This window comes from Leuciscus leuciscus (genome assembly GCF_965113295.1).
Source record: "Leuciscus leuciscus genome assembly, chromosome: 13".
NCBI classification, from domain to species: Eukaryota; Metazoa; Chordata; class Actinopteri; order Cypriniformes; family Leuciscidae; genus Leuciscus; species Leuciscus leuciscus.
The window spans coordinates 14,936,791-14,956,664 of NC_138737.1; the positions used below are offsets into that span (position 1 = coordinate 14,936,791).

General features: G+C 40.7%; 1 protein-coding gene across 4 annotated transcripts; it reads left to right on the forward strand.

Moving 5' to 3' along the window:
- Positions 1-2,244: 2,244 nt before the first annotated feature.
- LOC309512396 (uncharacterized protein) lies at positions 2,245-19,865 on the forward strand. 4 transcript variants are annotated; one of them, XM_082187949.1, is made up of 4 exons: positions 2,245-3,477; positions 12,155-12,195; positions 12,314-12,402; positions 17,272-19,865. In XM_082187949.1, exons 1-4 carry the CDS (start codon positions 2,639-2,641, stop codon positions 18,616-18,618), a joined length of 2,316 nt encoding a protein of 771 aa, XP_082044075.1. In that variant the 5' UTR covers positions 2,245-2,638; the 3' UTR covers positions 18,619-19,865. The 4 variants fall into 4 exon arrangements, with proteins under 4 accessions (XP_082044075.1, XP_082044077.1, XP_082044078.1 ...); XM_082187951.1 differs by having other exon boundaries at positions 2,245-3,471; XM_082187952.1 differs by having other exon boundaries at positions 2,245-3,471; positions 12,317-12,402.
- The last annotated feature ends 9 nt before the right edge of the window (positions 19,866-19,874 follow it).

The window sequence follows — 19,874 nt, forward strand, 5'->3', positions numbered from 1 at the left end:
TATAAAAATTGAAACTACTGCGGAAAAAAAGACACCTACATCTTGGATGCCCTTGAGGTAAGCTAAAACATACCAACATTTTTTTTCAAAGTGAACTATCCCTTTAACTCGCAACGGCCACAGATAAAGCACTTTTTAAAATGTATTAAATAATTGTTTTTATAAAAGAAATTGTACTAAAAGAAATTGCTTTGGGTGTACATATTCTTGACAGTGACACAAAGCAATGTAGTATTTACTGTATTATTTGCCGAAAACGTGTGTAAATGACTACAATAGAATGGTTAAAGGGACAGTTCACCCAAAAATGAAAAGTTTGACATCATTTACTCAGCCTCATTTTGTTTAAAACCTGTATGAGTTGAATAATTTTAATTGTTAATATATTTCATATGATAACAATAATGATGATAATAAAAAATTATTATAATCATCCATTTTATTCATCCATTTTGCTGTTGATTATAATGATGACAATGAACTTAAAGGGATAGTTCACCCTCAAGTTGTTCCAAATCTTTATGAGTTTATTTCTCCTGAGAACACAAAAGAAAATATTTTGAAGAATGTTGGTAACCAAACAGTTTTATTTTATTTTATTCTTTATTTGACAGGGACAATGGACCGTAAAAAAACTGCCCCAGAATTAGCTACAAAGCTAAATTACATCTGCTGTCCCTGTGCAGGAGAGTACCAAATCACATTACATGCCAAATGATCAAAAGATCATCACATACGATAAAATCCCCCCACAAATGAAAAATATATACGACATATGATCCATCACATAACAATAAAAACTGCAATCCAAATAACTACCGAATATCCCCCAATATACAAGACATCACACAATGTTGCAAATTCAATCCCCCACAATTATAAAACCAAAACACAAAAGTATTCAATGATCACAAACCTGACTCCTCTTTAACCACATTTTCAAACGTAACTTAAACTGTGCAAAATTAGGACACTGTCTAATATTAATTGGTAAATTATTCCAGTTATTAACAGCTCTTACAGAAAAAGCTGAAGTCACTGCAATCACCTCTTGACGAAGCTCTTGTTTGTCTTATATTTTCTTTACGCGAAGAAACAAATGCTTTTAAGGGTGAGGGTGCAAGATTATTAACAATTTTGTACGTTAAAAAACAATTGTAAAACAAAAGTAAAAAGTAAATCAAAAGTAAAAAGTGCTTTTGAATAATAAAACAATGATGAGATCTATTAGGTTTCTTGTCAAATACTTTTAAAGCACGTTTATATTTACATTTACATTTACATTTATTCATTTAGCTGACGCTTTTATACAAAGCGACTTACAATTGCTATATATGTCAGAGGTCGCACGCCTCTGGAGCAACTAGGGGTTAAGTGTCTTGCTCAAGGGACACATTGGTGTCTCACAGTGGATTCGAACCCGGGTCTCTCACACCAAAGGCATGTGTCTTATCCATTGCGCCACCACCACCCTACCTTTATATATATAAGGTATATAAAGGTCTAAGAGTAGATTTTCCTGCTTGTGACCATGAAGTAATACAGTAAGAAAAGTGAGGGAAAAAAATCAAAGAATGCAATAAATTCTAGCAGCTTTCATTGAAAGTTGACTCTGTATAAATTTAAAATGTCTAAGTTGAGGTGTCACTGCACAGACTATTTTTTTAATATGCTTTTCAAATGTTAAATGAGTGTCTAAGATAACTCCAAGATATTTAAATTCTGGCATAATTTGTCATTTTTCACCATTAACTATAACTGGTAGGATCTCCTCCTTCTTTTTAATTTTAAATACATACAGGCAGTTTTCTGAACATTTAATGTTAACAACACTGCATGGGTAAGCCAGTCCATAATTTTTTCATACTATGGAAGTCTATGGGGTCCATCGACTGTTTGGTTACCCACATTCTTCAAAATATCTTCTTTTGTGTTCACCAAAAAGAAAAACTCATACAGGTTTGGAGCAACTTGAGGGTGAGTAAGTAATGACAAAATGTCCATTTTGGGGTGAACTATCCCTTTAAGTTCATTGTTATCATTATAATCAACAACAAAATTGATAAATAAAATGGATGATTATGATAATTTATTATTATTATTATTATTATCATCATTATTGTTATCATATTAATTATAATAACAATACAAAATATATACTTTTTAATAATAATTATTATTATTATTATTATTAGACAACAGATCGATTATTATGATTTTTTTTGTTTGTTTTTTTTGCATCTAGTATTATAGGGGTATTTATACTCACAACAAACTGCAAGCAAGCAAACAAATTGTCTATAAACTTTAAAACAGAAGTTGGGGGCGTGTGCGGTTTGGAGCGACCAACAAGAGATTAGGGGAGGGATAAACAACAGAGCCCATCTTCCTCCTGACCTCTGGGGAACGATGGACGTGCCGCTTCCTTCTAAATTTAGACACTCATTCGTGTCGGTGCACTATGCGCTTCAAACTGTTGTTCTCGTTTATGTCAATAGTTTAGGCCTAGTTCGGTCGAAACGAGGTGACAGACCCTCGCGGGTCTCCGTTGACACAATGAACGGCAGCTCGATCTGACGAACGCGCACCATCGCAGTAACGGCACCTTTCATGTTTACGTGGCTCAGAAACAAACGTAATGGCGCAGGGGAATAATGGTAATTTTCTTACTATCCCCTCACAAGAGGGTCTTTTCAAGACGGTGAGAGTCGAGCGTTCCGAAGACAACAGTAACGATGAAGAGGAGGAAGAAACAGAGGAAGACGTCCGGCTAATACCGAGGTCTTCTCCTGTTCCCAGAAAGCGAGGCTCCTCGATCGCCGATGAAACCGCCGAGTACATGCGAATTCGCCTGGCGTTGCCGGACAGAAGAGTGTCGTTTGCTGACGGTACTGGAGCCGAGCTGTTTGATGTCAGAACGTTTGTTCCGTTTGATTCAGATGAGGAGGACGATTCAAGATGGGAGGAAGAGGAAGCGCGGTACCAAAAATCCTACCGCGAGCCCACTTACAGAGTGTGGCCAGAGTTCCAGGCACTCGCCGGAACGGAGCTCTTGCTCGCTATCCACACCAACAAGCTGGAAGTGGAGAGCGTGACATCTGTGCCAGATGAGCCGTTGTCCTTCGAGGTGATTATTCGTGTGCTCAACATTTCTTTTCACAAATCAGTCTATGTCCGTTCCACGATGGACGGTTGGATCAATCACTTTGATTACCCAGCCGAGTATGTCCAGGGCTCCAACGACAGCGAAACGGACAAGTTCTCCGTGAAGTTGTCTTTCGCTTCACCGTACCTGTTCAACGGAGCTCGTATTGATTTTGTTGTACGTTATGAGACGTCAGATGGAGAGTTTTGGGCGAACAACTCTGGCAGGAATTATTCGGTAACTCTCCTACAGTCATATGAAGACGAAACAGCCCAGACCACCATAGAGGAGAAAATTGAGCTGAGAGGAATCCTGAAACCTCCCAGGTACCGGTAAGTGGGCGTCAACCGACTTGTGTGACGGAGGTAACGTTAAAACCCTGTTGTTAAATCTCTGTCTTGCCAGCAGTCAGGATTATTCCTTCTAACAACAAGAAGGAATAATTCCTTATCCGCGAAATTTACCTTTCAAACAAAACATACAATACAATTATTCCGCAAAAAAAAAAGTGTCTGTCAACGGAAAGTGCGCAACAGTCGGGTTCCGGAAGAAAAAACTCATGTTTTAACGATAACTTATAGACCTTTAAAGAAAGCTCTACTGTGAGCTACGAGGTTGTTAATCGATAGTATTTGCTTCTGGTGAAACCACCAGTCAGCATTATTTCGACTTCGTTTTCATTTTGTTTAACAGCAGAATTTGTGGTGAAAAACTACATTACCCATGTTGTACAGAAAATTCCAGTAATCAGAGTTGATACAAGAAAAACGCGCCAAAAGATGTCGTTAGCTCCGCCCACTCACCGCAAATTATGTAATGAGCCAATCTCCTTACACACTCAAAATACTTAAATATTCGTATATGCATATTTAAGGGGAAATCCGACTCATTTCCGATAAACGATTCTTTCGAACCGTTCGTTTCGAAGAACCGGTTCCAAAACAGATTCACGTATTATTTTACGTCGGGAAGTAATCGCGCCATCACATGGTCCCTCAAAGACATATCATATCTATATGGTCCATCCTGGCGTGGCATATTATATGCAAACTGCACATATTACGGTTTTATTTTACGTTTTATAAAAGTGTAATTCCAGGTATCCGACTCCTAGCTCAGTTTGTTTTAGACATGATTCGGCTCATTAAAACTAAAGTCATTTTATAATTTATAATTTGCATTTACATTAAACAATGATAAGATTTACATCAGCATTGTCTATTTAAAGTGCTATTATTTTAATAAAACGCTTTTTATTAAAATAAACGGGTTTGAGGCAGTAATATAATCAAATCATAAACATTTTCATTACGATTGTATATTTTGTTTTAGGCTATTAAAATAATATACTTTTTCACCACATCACTCAAAATGCTCTTACTATCACATTACTTACCGGCTTCAACTCCAAACAAAGCGTAAGTTTCTAAAAACGGCTGTCAGTCAGATGTTTTGATCCCGAGAACTGTTCTGACAGATTCCGTCCGATTCGTGAACGAATCGTTCAGACCAATTTTGCGAATCGGTTCAACCAAATCATAAAAGATCCGATTCCAAAGAACAAGTCGTTCATGAATCGGACATCGCTAGTGAGTACTGTTGTACTCTCTAGAGTGGTGCAGGGATGACATCAGAACCCGGAATACTCTGGTTCCTTCGAGATTGGGGTGTTTTATTATGGGGTTTTTCAATTTATCAGTAAAATAAAGCCTGTGGTATACATAACTTGGCGATACTTTGGCGTTTTGTTCTATAACTTAAATAACACAAACCCATACCAAAAACGCAAATTTTATGCATTTATATCATGCATAAACATTTATCATTAATAAATAACTAGATACGACAGTTTGGGGTGTAAGCAGAGAATGTCTAACAAGGGGAGAACTTCCACTCTCAGTAAACTTCCGGCTTCTGAACTGGTTGCAGTTCCACTCTGGTTCCATATGAGGACGCTCACAGGATAAAACTGCAGAATGAATGGAGGTCTATGGAGCTATACCCCTCAAAATCCACTTTTCCCAGGATATAATTTTTTGTCTAGTAATTTGAATGTTGTATTCGAAAGCAGATGCAAAGAAATTACACTTTGCTGGGTGTTAGATTTTTTAGAGTCACTTATTTGCTTTAAAAAGTCTTTTAAAATGTCAATGACGTCATACACATCGTACGACCAGAGATACTGCTTTATGGCAATCCTTCAGTCACTTTGGTGCTTTCGCGCTCTACACTTTCTTTTCTCTCGAGGCATCAACAACACAGCTGACACAGGTAAATACACGTGCTAGAAGAGTTTTTGTTTTGTTGTTTTAAAAGACCGTGCGGGAAATACACACACACACACACACACGATGCCATCAAGCGGCATCTCTGGTCGTAATCAGTAGCCTGGAAATCCAGACCTAAATCTAAAAGATTAATGGTCTGGCGTCGACTAATGAAAATCGGCCAGCTCGAGGGGCGGCACCAAACATGCATTTGAAAATCTCACTGCACGCAATTGGATAACACTACGACCAATCACAACAATAAACCCCATATGCTTAGCTACCAGCGGAGCTAACTGGTAGATTATACTCTTACCGTATCCGGTCGGCAAAACAGCAAAAACTCCCTTCTTGCAAAGGAACGATTCGAGCGGCGTCTTCTGTTCCTGTTTTAGATAAAAAGCCAAGTCTAACTCGTTCATTGTAGCGGCCAAAGCCGTTTCAAACAACTGGTGTTCATCCATAGCCATCATGCAATGTTTACTAATAACTTTGACGTCGCAGCGCTGTCGTCATCCGTTTAATTCGCCTCTGGCCCACCTATATCAGATAACCCGATGTGATTGGTGCAGCTCAGATCGAGGGGCATATTTAATGAGCATGTATTACTCGACACCAGAGTAACTCGCTGAGCAAATTCAACTCGTGCTCTCGTGAGAACTCTGGATTACCAGGGTACGTAATCAGTCCTTCACTGACAAATCAGCGTTCATTAGCAGAATGCTAGCGTGTTATGGGCAACAACAACTCAACCTGTAAGAAATTGAAAGGACATAAGTACTCGTTCATTCAACTTTCAACCTATAACCCATGTTGAACTTGCAAGACCTACAATCAAATCTGAGATTTCTCAACGGCAATCGGGTGAAAGAGACAAATTTAGCCGTCTAGTTCCTTAGACTCCCATTCATTTTGCACTCATGGGTGATCGCCCCCAGTGGAACTCTGGTGGAACTACAACCAAAATTCGGTACAATAGGACTTAATAGGGAGTGGACAGGCTCTCCATAGATGGGCTCTGGTGTAAGTGTGTGCAGTTTACAAAGGAAACAAGCGGCGAATTAGTCTTCCGGATTCGTCATCCCTGCACCACTCTATAGACCTTATGTAGCCCCGCCCCTTTTCAGCGCTGTGCTCGTTGTGTTCTGCCTTCCGGTTTGTATTTCCACAGCATGAAGGTAAGATCTTATGGATTTATGAATGAACCTCTCATTTTAAACCGGTCTGACATTTGTTATGACGTCTGTCTCAAACATTATGCCCATGATAACTTTTGTTAACTCTACAATAAGTAAATCCACTTCACAATCACTAGCTTATTATTCTTTGACAGTGATGCCAGAGACACATACAGAGCTACCGCAAAAATGGAAGTTCAAACACAAAATTCTAAAAATGGCTGCACTCTTGTTTGTCTGTCACATAAGGTCATCTTTGAAGTGGATATCATAGAAAATGTTAGTAGACTGGGAAGATTCTAAAACGAGCGGTTAATTCATAAATCTGTAAGGTCTTACCTTCATGCTGTGGAAATACAAACCGAAAGACGGAACACAACGAGTGCAGTGCTGAAAAGGGGCGGGGCTACATGAGGTCTAGACTCTAGGCTATAGTTTCAAGCTTTTAGATTTGGATGTCGCCAAGCAACGGGCAGACTAAAAGCTTGTCTGGAACACCGTATATAGTGGAGTGGATATATTTAGGCAGTCACTCAGTTCTGTGATCCCTCCACTACAGCTCCACTCCGGGTTTGCATTCCCCACTCCCTGCTTACCTGTGAGAGAGAAACCCTGCTCTGAGAGACACTGAAGCGAGAGAGCGCACTAGTCTGCGCCTTTCAAAAAAGCAATTCCCCTTAAAAATACAAAAATATGATGCTCTAAGCCACCCCAGGCCCTAGTATCAAGTGAAGCAGCATCAATGAAGCTTATGACAGAGTGTATTTTATAACTTATTTTTAGATTCACATTAATGATTTAATCATTAATGATTCTACATTCATTGTTTCATATTTAAAACAAAAGTTAGTGATGTTGTTACTGAAATTTTAAGTTGCATTGCTGCATAACTCTCACGTTCTCTTACGAGATCCTTAATTTTGCATTAGTTTAAAACGCATTGCTGCATAAGCAGACCTAGGCAGAGCGGCTCGCGCGCCTATTGGTTGCTCAGCAGCAACTGCTGCAACCTATCCAGGACCTGCTCGTGACGAAGCACCAATGAGGGCGCGGGCGCCCGTGCGCGTCACGTCCCGCCAGAATGGGCGTGGCTACAGGCTGTAAAAGCAGGCCCGTGAGGTTGATCTCTGATTTTTCAACTCTTCAGCGAAGTGGACACTCACCTCGCTGTTCTCCGGAGAAGCTGCGCCGTCGAAGAGCCTTCAGCGGGACGAGCTTCAAGCCGGCCATCTCGCCGCTTCCTCTGCCGTTCCTGCTGCGCTATCCGCCGCCGAATATCCTTTTCATTACCGCGTGTTACGTTACACACGCTTGCATCTAAAAGAGCGAGGCGTTGTTGCAAATGCCTCTTTTCAAAAAGTGCGGCTCCTGCCGAGCCGATCTCAGCGACGGGGACCGCCACATCCTGTGCGTTTCCTGCCTGGGACAGACACACGCGGACCACGCGCTTTCCTTGGGCGGCTGCCCGGAATGTGAAGTGATGTCTATGGTCAGTGAGCCTTCACAAGCTGGCGGAACGCCTCCTCTTGTGGGCCCATCACTACCTGTGCTCACTGAGAGCATCACATGTCCCGGGCTCCCAAAATGTGGGCCCAGACATGCTGTCCAGGGACAACGTTCCCCCCGGGGAATGGTCCCTGCACCCTCAGATAGCCCAGTTACTATGGGACATCTTCGGCAGAGCGGATGTCGACCTCTTTGCGTCGACGGAGAACGCGCACTGCCCAGTATTCTTCACGAAACAGAGAGATGCGCTGGCCCACGACTGGCCCAGCCGTCCGCTCTATGCGTTTCCCCCGATCGCGATGTTACCACAGGTAATCAAGCGCATCAGGGAGAGCAAATGCTCTGTGCTCCTCGTGGCGCCGCTCTGGAGGAATCAAGTGTGGTTCTCAGAGCTGATGCAACTGACGAGCACGACCCCGTGGCCGATTCCGGTGAGGAAAGATCTCCTCTCCCAGGCCAGTGGCGCGATCTGGCACCCGCGCCCCGACTTATGGGCCCTGCATGCATGGGCCATCAACGGGTACCCGCTGACCTCCCAGCGGCAGTGTTGAACACAATTACTCAGGCTAGAGCACCCTCTACGAGAAGGCTCTACGCCTCTAAATGGTCAGTGTTTTCCGGCTGGTGCTTGGCCCGAAACTTAGACCCACAGCGCTGTAGCGTTGCAGAGGTTCTTTCCTTTCTGCAAGAGCTTTTGGACGAGGGCAGGTTCCGGAGGAAAGATCTCCTCTCCCAGGCCAGGGGCGCGATCTGGCACCCGCGCCCCGACTTATGGGCCCTGCATGCATGGGCCATCAACGGGTACCCGCTGACCTCCCAGCGGCAGTGTTGAACACAATTACTCAGGCTAGAGCACCCTCTACGAGAAGGCTCTACGCCTCTAAATGGTCAGTGTTTTCCGGCTGGTGCTCGGCCCGAAACTTAGACCCACAGCGCTGTAGCGTTGCAGAGGTTCTCTCCTTTCTGCAAGAGCTATTGGACGAGGGCAGGTCCCCCTCCACGCTCAAAGTGTATGTGGCGGCCATTGCGGCGTTTACAAAACCTTTGCATGGCCGGTCACTGGGTAGAGACGACCTCATTGTTAGGTTCCTAAGAGGAGCTAGGAGGTTAAATCCTCCTCAGCCCCCTCTGGTTCCAGCCTGGGACCTCTCCTTGGTCCTGGAAGCCATGAAGGGCGAGCCCTTTGAACCCCTTCAGTCCGTGGATTTGCGGTATCTTTCACTGAAGACCGCTTTTCTCATGGCTCTCGCTTCAGTTAAGCGAGTGGGTGACCTTCACGCGCTCTCTGTGAGTGCTTCGTGCTTGGAGTTTGGGCCTAATGACTCTAAAGTCATCCTTAAACCGAGGCACGGTTATGTCCCCAAAGTGCTTTCCACTCCGTTCAGATCACAGATCATTTCACTGTCAGCTCTTCCGAGATCTGAGGGTGAGGACGATGTGAATTTTCTCTGCCCCGTCAGGGCGCTGAGAATATATGTCGAACGGTGTGATGCTTTCAGGCAGTCAGAGCAGCTCTTCGTTTCGTTCGGTGGCCGCACTAAGGGCTTAGCCACATCGAAACAGAGCCTGTCCAGATGGATAGTTGACGCTATCGCTATGGCTTATAGGTCTAAGAACCTTCATTGCCCTCTGGGTGTCAGAGCGCACTCCACCAGAGGCATGGCCTTGTCGTGGGCGTGGTCTCGCGGAGTCTCGCTCCATGATATTTGTACGTCGGCGGGCTGGGCCTCTCCGTCTACATTTATCAGGTTTTATAACCTGGAGGTGCCTGCCCTACAGGCTAAACTGTTGTCAGTCTAACATACTAGCTCTGTTCGCTCTTGCTGCAGATCGACACAGACTGTGTGTGGTTTGTGTTATACACAGGCTCCAGATCAACAGACCAGGTCTTCCTGTCTGTGATCGTTTTTCACCTGTCCTTCGGGTTCAGGTGGCTGACAGGCAGTGTTATCATTCTTAGTTCAGCCCACGGATGTACCTGGCTGTTTTATTGTATTAAGCACCCATTCCCACACTCTGGAATGGTTATCTCTCCCTGGGCCCAACCCTCATCGGCCCAGATATTACCACTTACGTTTGTCCCCGGGCACATGCCCTTGGGAACGTGCATGTGGACCTTCTCTAGCACGCACGGCGTTTTACATTGGGTTCCCGTAGCGTAAGCTAGCTTACGCAACACAAGAGTACTCTCGTAAGAGAACGCTCTCGGTTACTAACGTAACCTCGGTTCTCTCTAGATGAGGGAACGAGTGTTGCGTAACCCTGCCGTTCTTGTGCTACTTCTGGTTCGCTTCAGATTGAAAAACCAGAGAACAACCTCACGGGCCTGCTTTTATAGCCTGTAGCCACGCCCATTCTGGCGGGACGTGACGCGCACGGGCGCCCGCGCCCTCATTGGTGCTTCGTCACGAGCAGGTCCTGGATAGGTTGCAGCAGTTGCTGCTGAGCAACCAATAGGCGCGCGAGCCGCTCTGCCTAGGTCTGCTTATGCAGCAATGCGTTTTAAACTAATGCAAAATTAAGGATAATTTTTGGCTTCAGTATTCTAGTATTCAGTATTCTAGCTAGCTAGCTAGCTAGCTTACGCAACACTCGTTCCCTCATCTAGAGAGAACCGAGGTTACGTTAGTAACCGAGAGCGATTCATGTTATATATGCAGCCTTTGCAGTGTATGAATGTTACAATTATACAACATCATGATCATATTTTAAAAATTTCTGGTGCTAAAGATGGAACAACACGTCATCTTGGATTATACAGGGCTTGTGTTATACAGCATCGGTATATTGTGTGAGTTTTGGGGTTGCAGTCTCCCCACCCCCTCACTCCCTTTTGAGAATGGCAGCCATTCAAGGGTGTGTGAGGAGGAAGGATGAAAATAGGACAAGGCAGGTGTCGCTTTCAGCTCTGGTGCACTGAGACCTTACCTCTGACTTTTCTGTGGGGGTTGCACAGTAGAGACACAACAAACCACCAAAAGCAGACACAAACCTACGCCGGTTCCCTCTGTACGCCTGGAGACAATCTTTTTACCCACTATTTTCTCTTTTCACATTCTGTCTGGGATACACACAACAACAAAGAAAGTTTGAGGGGAAAAAAGACTGAACCATTTTTTTCATGCTAGACACAACAATGTCTTGGAACTCCTGATTTGTCAGGAGATAAAAATCAGAAGATGAGTTTCGACCTTATGTTCCAAGCAGACTCGCAAGTCTTCCTCGCAACCTTTCCTCAAATGTCAAGCCTTGTTTCTATTATATTGCTCAAACATGCTACAAATAGAAGGTCGTAGAAGAGGATGCCAATTGAAGCGCTTCACGCAACTCAGAATGTGTAGCGACTTCGACGTGAAATGGAAAAGTCTGTACAAAGAGTCACATGACCAGAACATCTGACCATCATGCTCTGCAAAACATTTGGTGACATGTAAGAACACATGTAATATTTGGACAGGTCCTTATCCCATCATAGGATCTATCATGGGGTTTAAGGGGGAGTGTGGACTAGACAGTCTTCACCCACAGCTCTGAAAAAATATCTCAAGCTCTGGAGGCGGTCAGATGTTATTATAGTAGCAAATGTCACAGAGGTCACAGTTATTTTCCATTTAATGGAGCAATCATGTTTAACTCTGGCCAATGGATGATGCTTGTACTTTAAAAGGGATAGTTCACAAAAAAAAAAAAAAATGTTTTTAGAAAAAGAAGATATATTAAAGAATGTTGGTACCAAACAGTTTTAGTTGCCATTGACTTCCATTGAATGGGCAAAAAACAGACATTTCAATTATGTTTCACAAACAAAAAGTTTAGGTTTAGAACGACAAATTCAGGTTTAGAACGACATGAAGGTGACAATTTTAGTTTTTGGATGAACTATCCCTTTAAATATCTAGCATTCTATAATGAACAATTAATAGTCTTATATATATAATAATTTGTAAAACTGATTGTAACTGAGTAAATTCTATACTTTTCATATATTAACTCTGTTTATCAATGTGTGCTGCTGAAGAATGATTGTTTTGGTGTGTATGTGTGTGTCTTCCTTTTAGAGCTGACATTGGTTACGATGACTCTGATGATGGAGGAGATGGTATGTTTTTAAGTGTCATAATGTTATCCAATAGCTTTTTTTACCTTGGGATAAATAAAACAAACAAATGTCAGGTTAGTCGTTTTATGCTTCAGATTCCTCAGTTGTTGTTTTTCAGCAGATCCGAGCAGCACTGAGTGTGAAGAAGCAGATAATCAAGCCTCTTTTGCACAGCCGTCTATTGTCCAGCCAGATATCGACATCGAGGTGAGTGAAGTTTGCTTTATAATCACCCGTTCTGAGTTCGGCTTGGATAGCAGGTGGAAAAAGACACGGTGTATCACAAAAATACAAAAAAAAGTTTAAACAAAACATTGTTTCCCCTTCTGTCTCTAACCTTTACCAGATTTCCATGACGGTTTTCATATGTGGTGTAGCAGCCTTTTTTCTACATTTTTTTTGTTGCGGTCTGTCGGAAAACACATTGACCTCTATGCTGTCTAGACACGCTTACAGTGAGTCTTTGCAAGGCTCAACGATAAGGATTTTTTCTACTGGCCCGGTTGGGTCAGTGGTTCAAAGTTTTACTTGCCCTGCCACTTGACCCCTCCACAGAAAAAGTTATAAAATAAATAAAATAGGCCTAGTTGTTGTATTCGTTGTTTTTGACCCATGTAACCTTAATAAATAAGTTTAGGACACCAAAAACTACTAGCCATACTCTTTTAAATTTCAAATATTTTTAAAGTGAACAATCAGTAATAAAATAAGAAGGATTATGCAGCTTCTAAGCAGCAATGCAACTTAAAATAACAAATAATCAAATAATGAGCAGTAGCACAAATAATTACAATAGAACAAACATACAAATTAAATAAACAGGTTGGTCTAACAGTATTTTTCAGGTACCGAAATTGAATAAAGTAATCAAATGAAAAATAACACAGCAGAGTCTGTGTAAATTAAATATAGATTAATCCTTATTAAAGTTACAAAAGTTATTCAGTTAAGAGCAGTGACTGTTTTTTTTTTCTTTGTCCTTTGTTGTTTAATTAAAGGAACCGTATGTAAGAAATGTATTTCAATTAATCATAAAATGGCCCTGATATGTCACTAGACATTAAGAAATCATGTTCATTTCAAATACTTATATCACTGACAACAGTAACGTTAGTCCGGCCAGGATATTGTCATTTAAAAGTGAAGTTGCAGCCCTCAACTGATGTTGATGTTGTCATGTTGTGTTTTGGCCTGATGCTCCACCCTCCACCTATCTACCAATCACGAAGTCAGTAGTGTTCGGCATCCGGGTTGCCAGCTCTGCTCTAGTTACCACAGCTGCAGCTACAAACGTGTCGGATAAAAAAATGCCAGCCTTTCTGGCCACCTCGAGTCAGGGGGGAGGGGGAGGGGATACACCGCTCTACAGTACCAGTTGTGGCCACAATCTTACATACGGTTCCTTTTAGGGCTGTACTCAACCAAAGAAAATCTTGGTCGACTGAAGTCCTGAAATTTTCGACTAAAAATCGACCAAAATCGACTAAAAATGATGGTAGAAAAAAAAAACGTTAAATTAATTAGATGCGCACTGTACGCAGTACTTGGTAGCCTTGTTGTCCGCCTAAATGAATTATAAATAAAAATAAAAAACTAGTAGGCTATTTGCAGTATATTAAATCGTTTTTGACCTAATTATTTTGCACTGAAATGAGTCTGACACTCGAGTCTGTCGGCTCTGACAGCGTTGCATCACGTGCACCTGCGCAATATCATAGCTTATGATTTCCGAAAATAGTACTATGTTGTCAACTAGTGATATCATCACAAGAACTGTTGAGGAATATGCAACATAATTTAGACAATTATTTTTGTCATACGTTATAATAATAAGTTATAACTGTCAGACACTATCATTTCACCGTGCATGTCCTCGCACCGAGCGAGGCTGAACATGAGCTCAGCTTCGCAGCTGAGACACGAATAGACTATTAACTTAAAGCTTTTACTCTTAATAAACACAAAAGGCTCGTCCACTTTAATAAAAAAATAATATTTATTAAACAAACCAGATCAAGAGCAGAAACGAAATAAAGTGCATAACTGAAAAATAAAGCATCCTAGGCTCAAAGCTAACACAACCAACAGCACAGCGCAATTGCGCATTAGGCTCCAAATAAAAAAGTTAGGTTATCACACTAAAACATTGAAATATGCAAATTCTGATATGTTCATATAGCCTACTCAAAACAGACAGGGCAAGCTAACGCAGACAAGTGAGCTTACCACTTTTAGATGATATGTCATGTTTGTCGTCGAGCTGTGGAAAACTGTTGCTTGCAAACTTTGCATTCGACCTTTTTCCTGTTATCAATTTTAACAAAATGCTGCCACACTGTCGATTTCTTTGTTGTTGACATGTTAGAAGAGGACTAACTAAAACGCTCTCACAATGAAATAAATAATATTCAGCATCAAACCTTCTATAGTTATCGCTCTCTCTTGGGTTGGGCTAATCCAAAAAAGGTGAAAACAAGGGGGGTGTTCTGAAGACAGACTGTTACAGTGAAACAAGGGTACTCTGAAAACACCCCCATTAGCAGTTAGTGCTTTCCACCTGATGAAATGAGCGCGCCTCAGCGCGGCAAAACTGATGAAATAAACACGGCAAAACTGATGAAATGAACGCGGCAAAAAATCGACCAATCAGAATTTTGGTCGAACCAGAACGTATCGACCAATTAATCGACTAATCGACTGGGACAGTACAGCCCTAGTTCCTTTAACATTTAAAAACCCAGACTGCAGCAGGTTTATAGGCTGCTGTCACTTTAAGACCGAATATACTCCCTATATACTGTTACACATACTTTTTCTTAACTGTTTGCATTCACTTGAGACATAATCGACTGTGTTTATGAGGATACTCGCAAAGATGGGCATATTGACAATTCCTTTTTGAGAATATGTTCTAGCACAAGGAAAAGTGCAAGAGAACTCATTTCAGTATTTCTTTCACGCTGGCCCTGGGCCATCAGGCAGTGCTTATTGTAGAGCCCTGGTTACTGTCTATGGTGGTATACAGTTATTTATCTATCAGAGCTGTCGCTCTGTTTTTTCTCTATTTTTATAAGGGATTCCTGTCTGTCACTATTGCAGCAGATGCAAAGCGTTAGTGTTTTTCAGAGCAATTTAGACTAAAGATAAATCAAGAATCTTGATATAAACTAAATTGTCTATTTAATACTAGCTAAAATACTGATAATGTCGGTTTTCATCATACCTGCTTACTCACACTGTTCAATTCGCTTGTTAAAAATCACACCGACATTTCAATGTCCCGATAACCACTTGCTTGTGTCTATTTGCAGTGTGTTGATTTGCAGCTGTTTTAAGTAACTGAATCTGGTATTTATAACAATAGCATCACCATCTCTGTTTCTGGTCTGTGGTCAACCCATTACAATAAATAGACAGACACATTATTATTTCTTTACCAGAGATCTTAAAGGGATAGTTTGGCCAAAAATGTTAATTCTGTCATCATTTGCCATTCCTAATCTGCATGACTTTCTTTCTTCTGCGGAAAAATGAATTGACTTCCATTGTATGAGCAAAGAAACAAAAAAATAAATGTTCAACAGAAGAAGGCAAGCCATACAGGTTTGGAACGATGTGAGGGTGAGTAAATGAAGACAGAATTTTCATGTTTGTATAAACCATCCCTTTAATTGTGAACTACTGCTAAAATATACACAATTTTGATTTTAAAATCTATTTAAAAGTGTATTTTTTCATGTGATGACAATGTCATTTTTGCAAATTAGCTTATGTTAATCATCAAGAATGATTTAACCTATTCTCCAGCATATATTAGATAAAAACAAGATGTGTATTTGTTGATATTGTTATTCTTTTCATCTGTCCACCTGAACAGCTCATTGAAGCTTCAGCATCAACTTAGGTAATGTGCATGTGACTTGCTAACTTAACGCCTTGCTAATGTAACCCATTCATCGTGTTGCATGTAAGGTGCATCCTGTATCGTGACTCATAATACATGATACCTAGATCAACCATGTAGAAGGTATTTGTTTTCATGCTTTGAGTTTTAAAAAAAGCAATAAGCTTAGTGTATACTACATATGTTCATTTAAATAATCAGTTTAGTAAGGTAGTGTAATCTGAATTGAAATTCCTGATATTTTCCACACAAGACAAAAACTGTGGGAATATCTTGTTTTTTAACAAAACATTGGGCTGTTTTATTGGGCTCCTGGGCTGTTTTCCCATTGACCATTTTGGCTGGGAGTCTTTGGAATGAAAAAACCCTGCGTAACTGAAGTAAACAAAACTACCAAAAAAAAAATAAGGTCGAAAAAAAACGGTATAAATTGTATTGCTTTAATTCTGTGTATGTTCTATGTAAATATTGTCAGTATTGTTGCATGTTTGCCATGTACAACTTTAAACAGACAAAATTTTTGGAGCTAAACAACATTTTTGCATTTTCAGCATCACCTTTATAATTTTTTCTTTTTTAATCTTGTGTAATTTTGTCACAAACATTCAGAACAGTCTTTTGAAGGTTTTGTATTCATTGGTGCAATCTTCCCTTTTTGGCATGAGTTTCTGTGAAAAAGGCCAATGGGAACTGGCACACGGTTCATGCTAACACAAATCACTTTCCCATTTGCACTTAGCATTTTAGTAGTTTAACCTTTTCTCTTTTTTTGTCAAAATCTCTAAAAACAGTGATAGACATCTTCATATTCATATAAATTGGTTCTGTTTTTCTTTTTCTTTATAAAATTCTTTTTTTTGTACCAGTTATTAGTAATGATCGATAAACTGATATGGTCTGAAACAACAGCATGTATTAAACATCAGTGGAAAACTATACTAATATTAGTAGTGATGGTGTCAATAATAATAATAATATGCATTAGCAAATTCATTTACTATTGACTATCCAACTACTTGCAATCAAAAAATTATTTCTAATTTCTCTAGCAATGAATATTAAATTTCAAGTTTGTGCCATTCACCTTACATTTTTTGTTAGTCTGTAAAAAAAAGTTCATAAATTATTTGGAATGGAAGCTTTTTTTTTTTTACTTTTCCTCTCTGTTGTAGACTGCCAAAAATGTGTTCAGTTCTCCAGAGTCCACCAGGAATTCCTCCAAGGCTGGATGTTCTCTATCCACTTCAGATACTCCCTTCGGAGAACAACTTCCACTAGAGTCAATGTCATCCAGTAATTCACCACAAACAGAAGAGTCTGGACATCAGCCATTAATTCTATCCATCCCCCAATCACAATCAACCCAGCAGTCCTCTGAGGCACAAGATCAAGTCGATAATGTTGTCCCGTCCGTGTCCCTTTCCCTTCCTGCAGTTCTCATCCACTGCTATGATGATCCAGAGACAACCAAGGATGAATTTAAGGATACCAATAAACCCAACCAATCTCTTCATCCACAGAAGGATGATTTCCAGCTTGAGATCTTAGTGCAAGTGCCTTTCGAGTTTGGCCAACCATCACTGGCTGGGATTCCAGACACGCCACATATCCAGGAAGAAGGTGTGAAGGATGTTAAGGAGAAGGAAGATATTGAGGAAAATGAGGGCACATTGGAAGACATGCTAGAAGAACCAAGTCAGAGTATAGAAGAAGATAAAACAGGAACCAACTTCCACATGTTGGAAGAAGCCAGGCAGCCTCCTTCGGCAAATGAGGTAAACAATACAACTGAAGGCATGGAGAAGCTAAGTCTGTCAAAATTACAGCACACTCTGAAGGAAGGAATTCAAGAACACAAAGTAGAGCTCGTCTCTTTATTCCGAGTCGAGACCACCAAGGCGGTTGAGCTGGAAAGCACCAAGATGGATGATGAGGAAACAGATGTTTTAGTGGCTTCCTGTTTGTCTCCCTCTCATTTAGGTCCCACAAGACAGAACAGAGAAACCCAAAGTTTACTCATCCAATCAACGTCTGATAAACTAGCAATCATGCAACATCAGCAAGAGGAAGTATTTATTTTGGATCCGAGCGTTATCGACTCAGTCCTCCTTGAGGATCCAAAACTTGACAACCTAACAATTTCCATGTGTACTTCAGAACATCCAACAAGCAAACAAGAAAAGCCAAAACTGGTCAGCGTTTCTGAAACATCACCAACAGACTTTGACCTTCAACCTTCAGCTGTTCACTCTTCAGCAGAAGATGATTTAACTTTTCAGGGTGATGAGCCTTCCACTGCTCCATATCAGACATGTAAGAACTCTGAAAACCAGCACGCACTGCCAAGAACCGGCACTGAACAATCTCAAATATCAAAGGATCAGACTGAGGTTACTTTGGACACGTGTCTGATGGTCTCTGTGACCTTCTTCAGTGCTGTTATCTGCCTGGCTGTTGGGATTCGAGAGCCTAGTGTTTTTCTGTATGTGGGATTATTCCTGTTGTCCTTCTGGTTCTAATATATGTGCCAGTTTTCTTTCCCCTTCCATCCATTTCTCTTAAAAAGCCTTAAGTCTTTACCTTCTTCCTTTCTCCCCAGTGCCTTGAGAAATTCCCCCCAAAAAAAGAAAAAAAGAACCATTGTAATGCTAACAGATCTGGTGTTATATTTGTGTTTATGTGGTTGTAAGTAGAGTGAAAGTTAGTTAATGTTTTTAAATTTAGTAGTTGAGCTTCTGCTTGATATATTGTGTATCATTCAGACTTATAGTATAAAATCTGCAGTGGTTAATATACAATCGGAAATAATAGTTTGAGCAAGCAATGTGTATTTTAGCTGAATTACCTCATACATTATTGGTCATTGGAAATGTGGCTCAGCTCATTGATTCATATATTAAATGTCTTTTTTGTGAGTTTCTCTACATATATGAATAGCTACTGGCCCCCTAAAGATTGCATTTGGTTCTTTTATATACAAGCTTGGAGTCATTTGTGAGTGGGATGACTTGATGATGAGTGTATGTAGTTTTGTGTGATAAGAAATGAGTCAAGACTGGACAAACGGTGCAAGTTATTTCAGATAAGAATTTTAGGAAAGTTTGAGTTTTAAATGTAGTTATATCTGAGGTTTTGCTTATGCCACAATGTGTTCTCAGTGAGGAATTTGTAGGTGTCTGTAAATCTAACCAGAACATCTTATGAAGTATTTTAAGATACTAAGTGTGTATGTTTATTCACTTAATGACACTGTGAAATTGTGTTTGATGTTATGTGTGATCATTTTGTAACCTAGATTACAAACTATATACTTAAAACAAGTAAACATTAAGCTTTAAGAGTATGCAACAATTTTGCACCCATCTGCTTCCTAAAGGGTTAAAAAGCATTTAAGGCACTACTATCTTTTTTCTTGTTAGTTAGCAGACAAGTATATGGCCTTTTGCAGTGCTCTTTAGAAGCGTGCCCCAAGCCTCTGATGTCACCCCAAAAGGTCACGCATTGCACTGAAGTCACTGCATCAGGTTACGGGGTGACTAAACACCATTGTAAGTAGAGAAGTTAGAGTTGTTCATTGAAAAAAATCTTTCACACTTGGTTCCCTTCATCCATAAACTTTATGCCTTCGGGTCACTCATTTTATTGCTTTGTCGTCTCGCTGAATTAATGTGCAAACAAAGGTTGTGAACGCATTCTGTTCTCAATAACATATATGTTCACATGTATTTTGTCAATGTCAAGGAAGAAATAAAGTCTATTTAACTGATCAATTTAT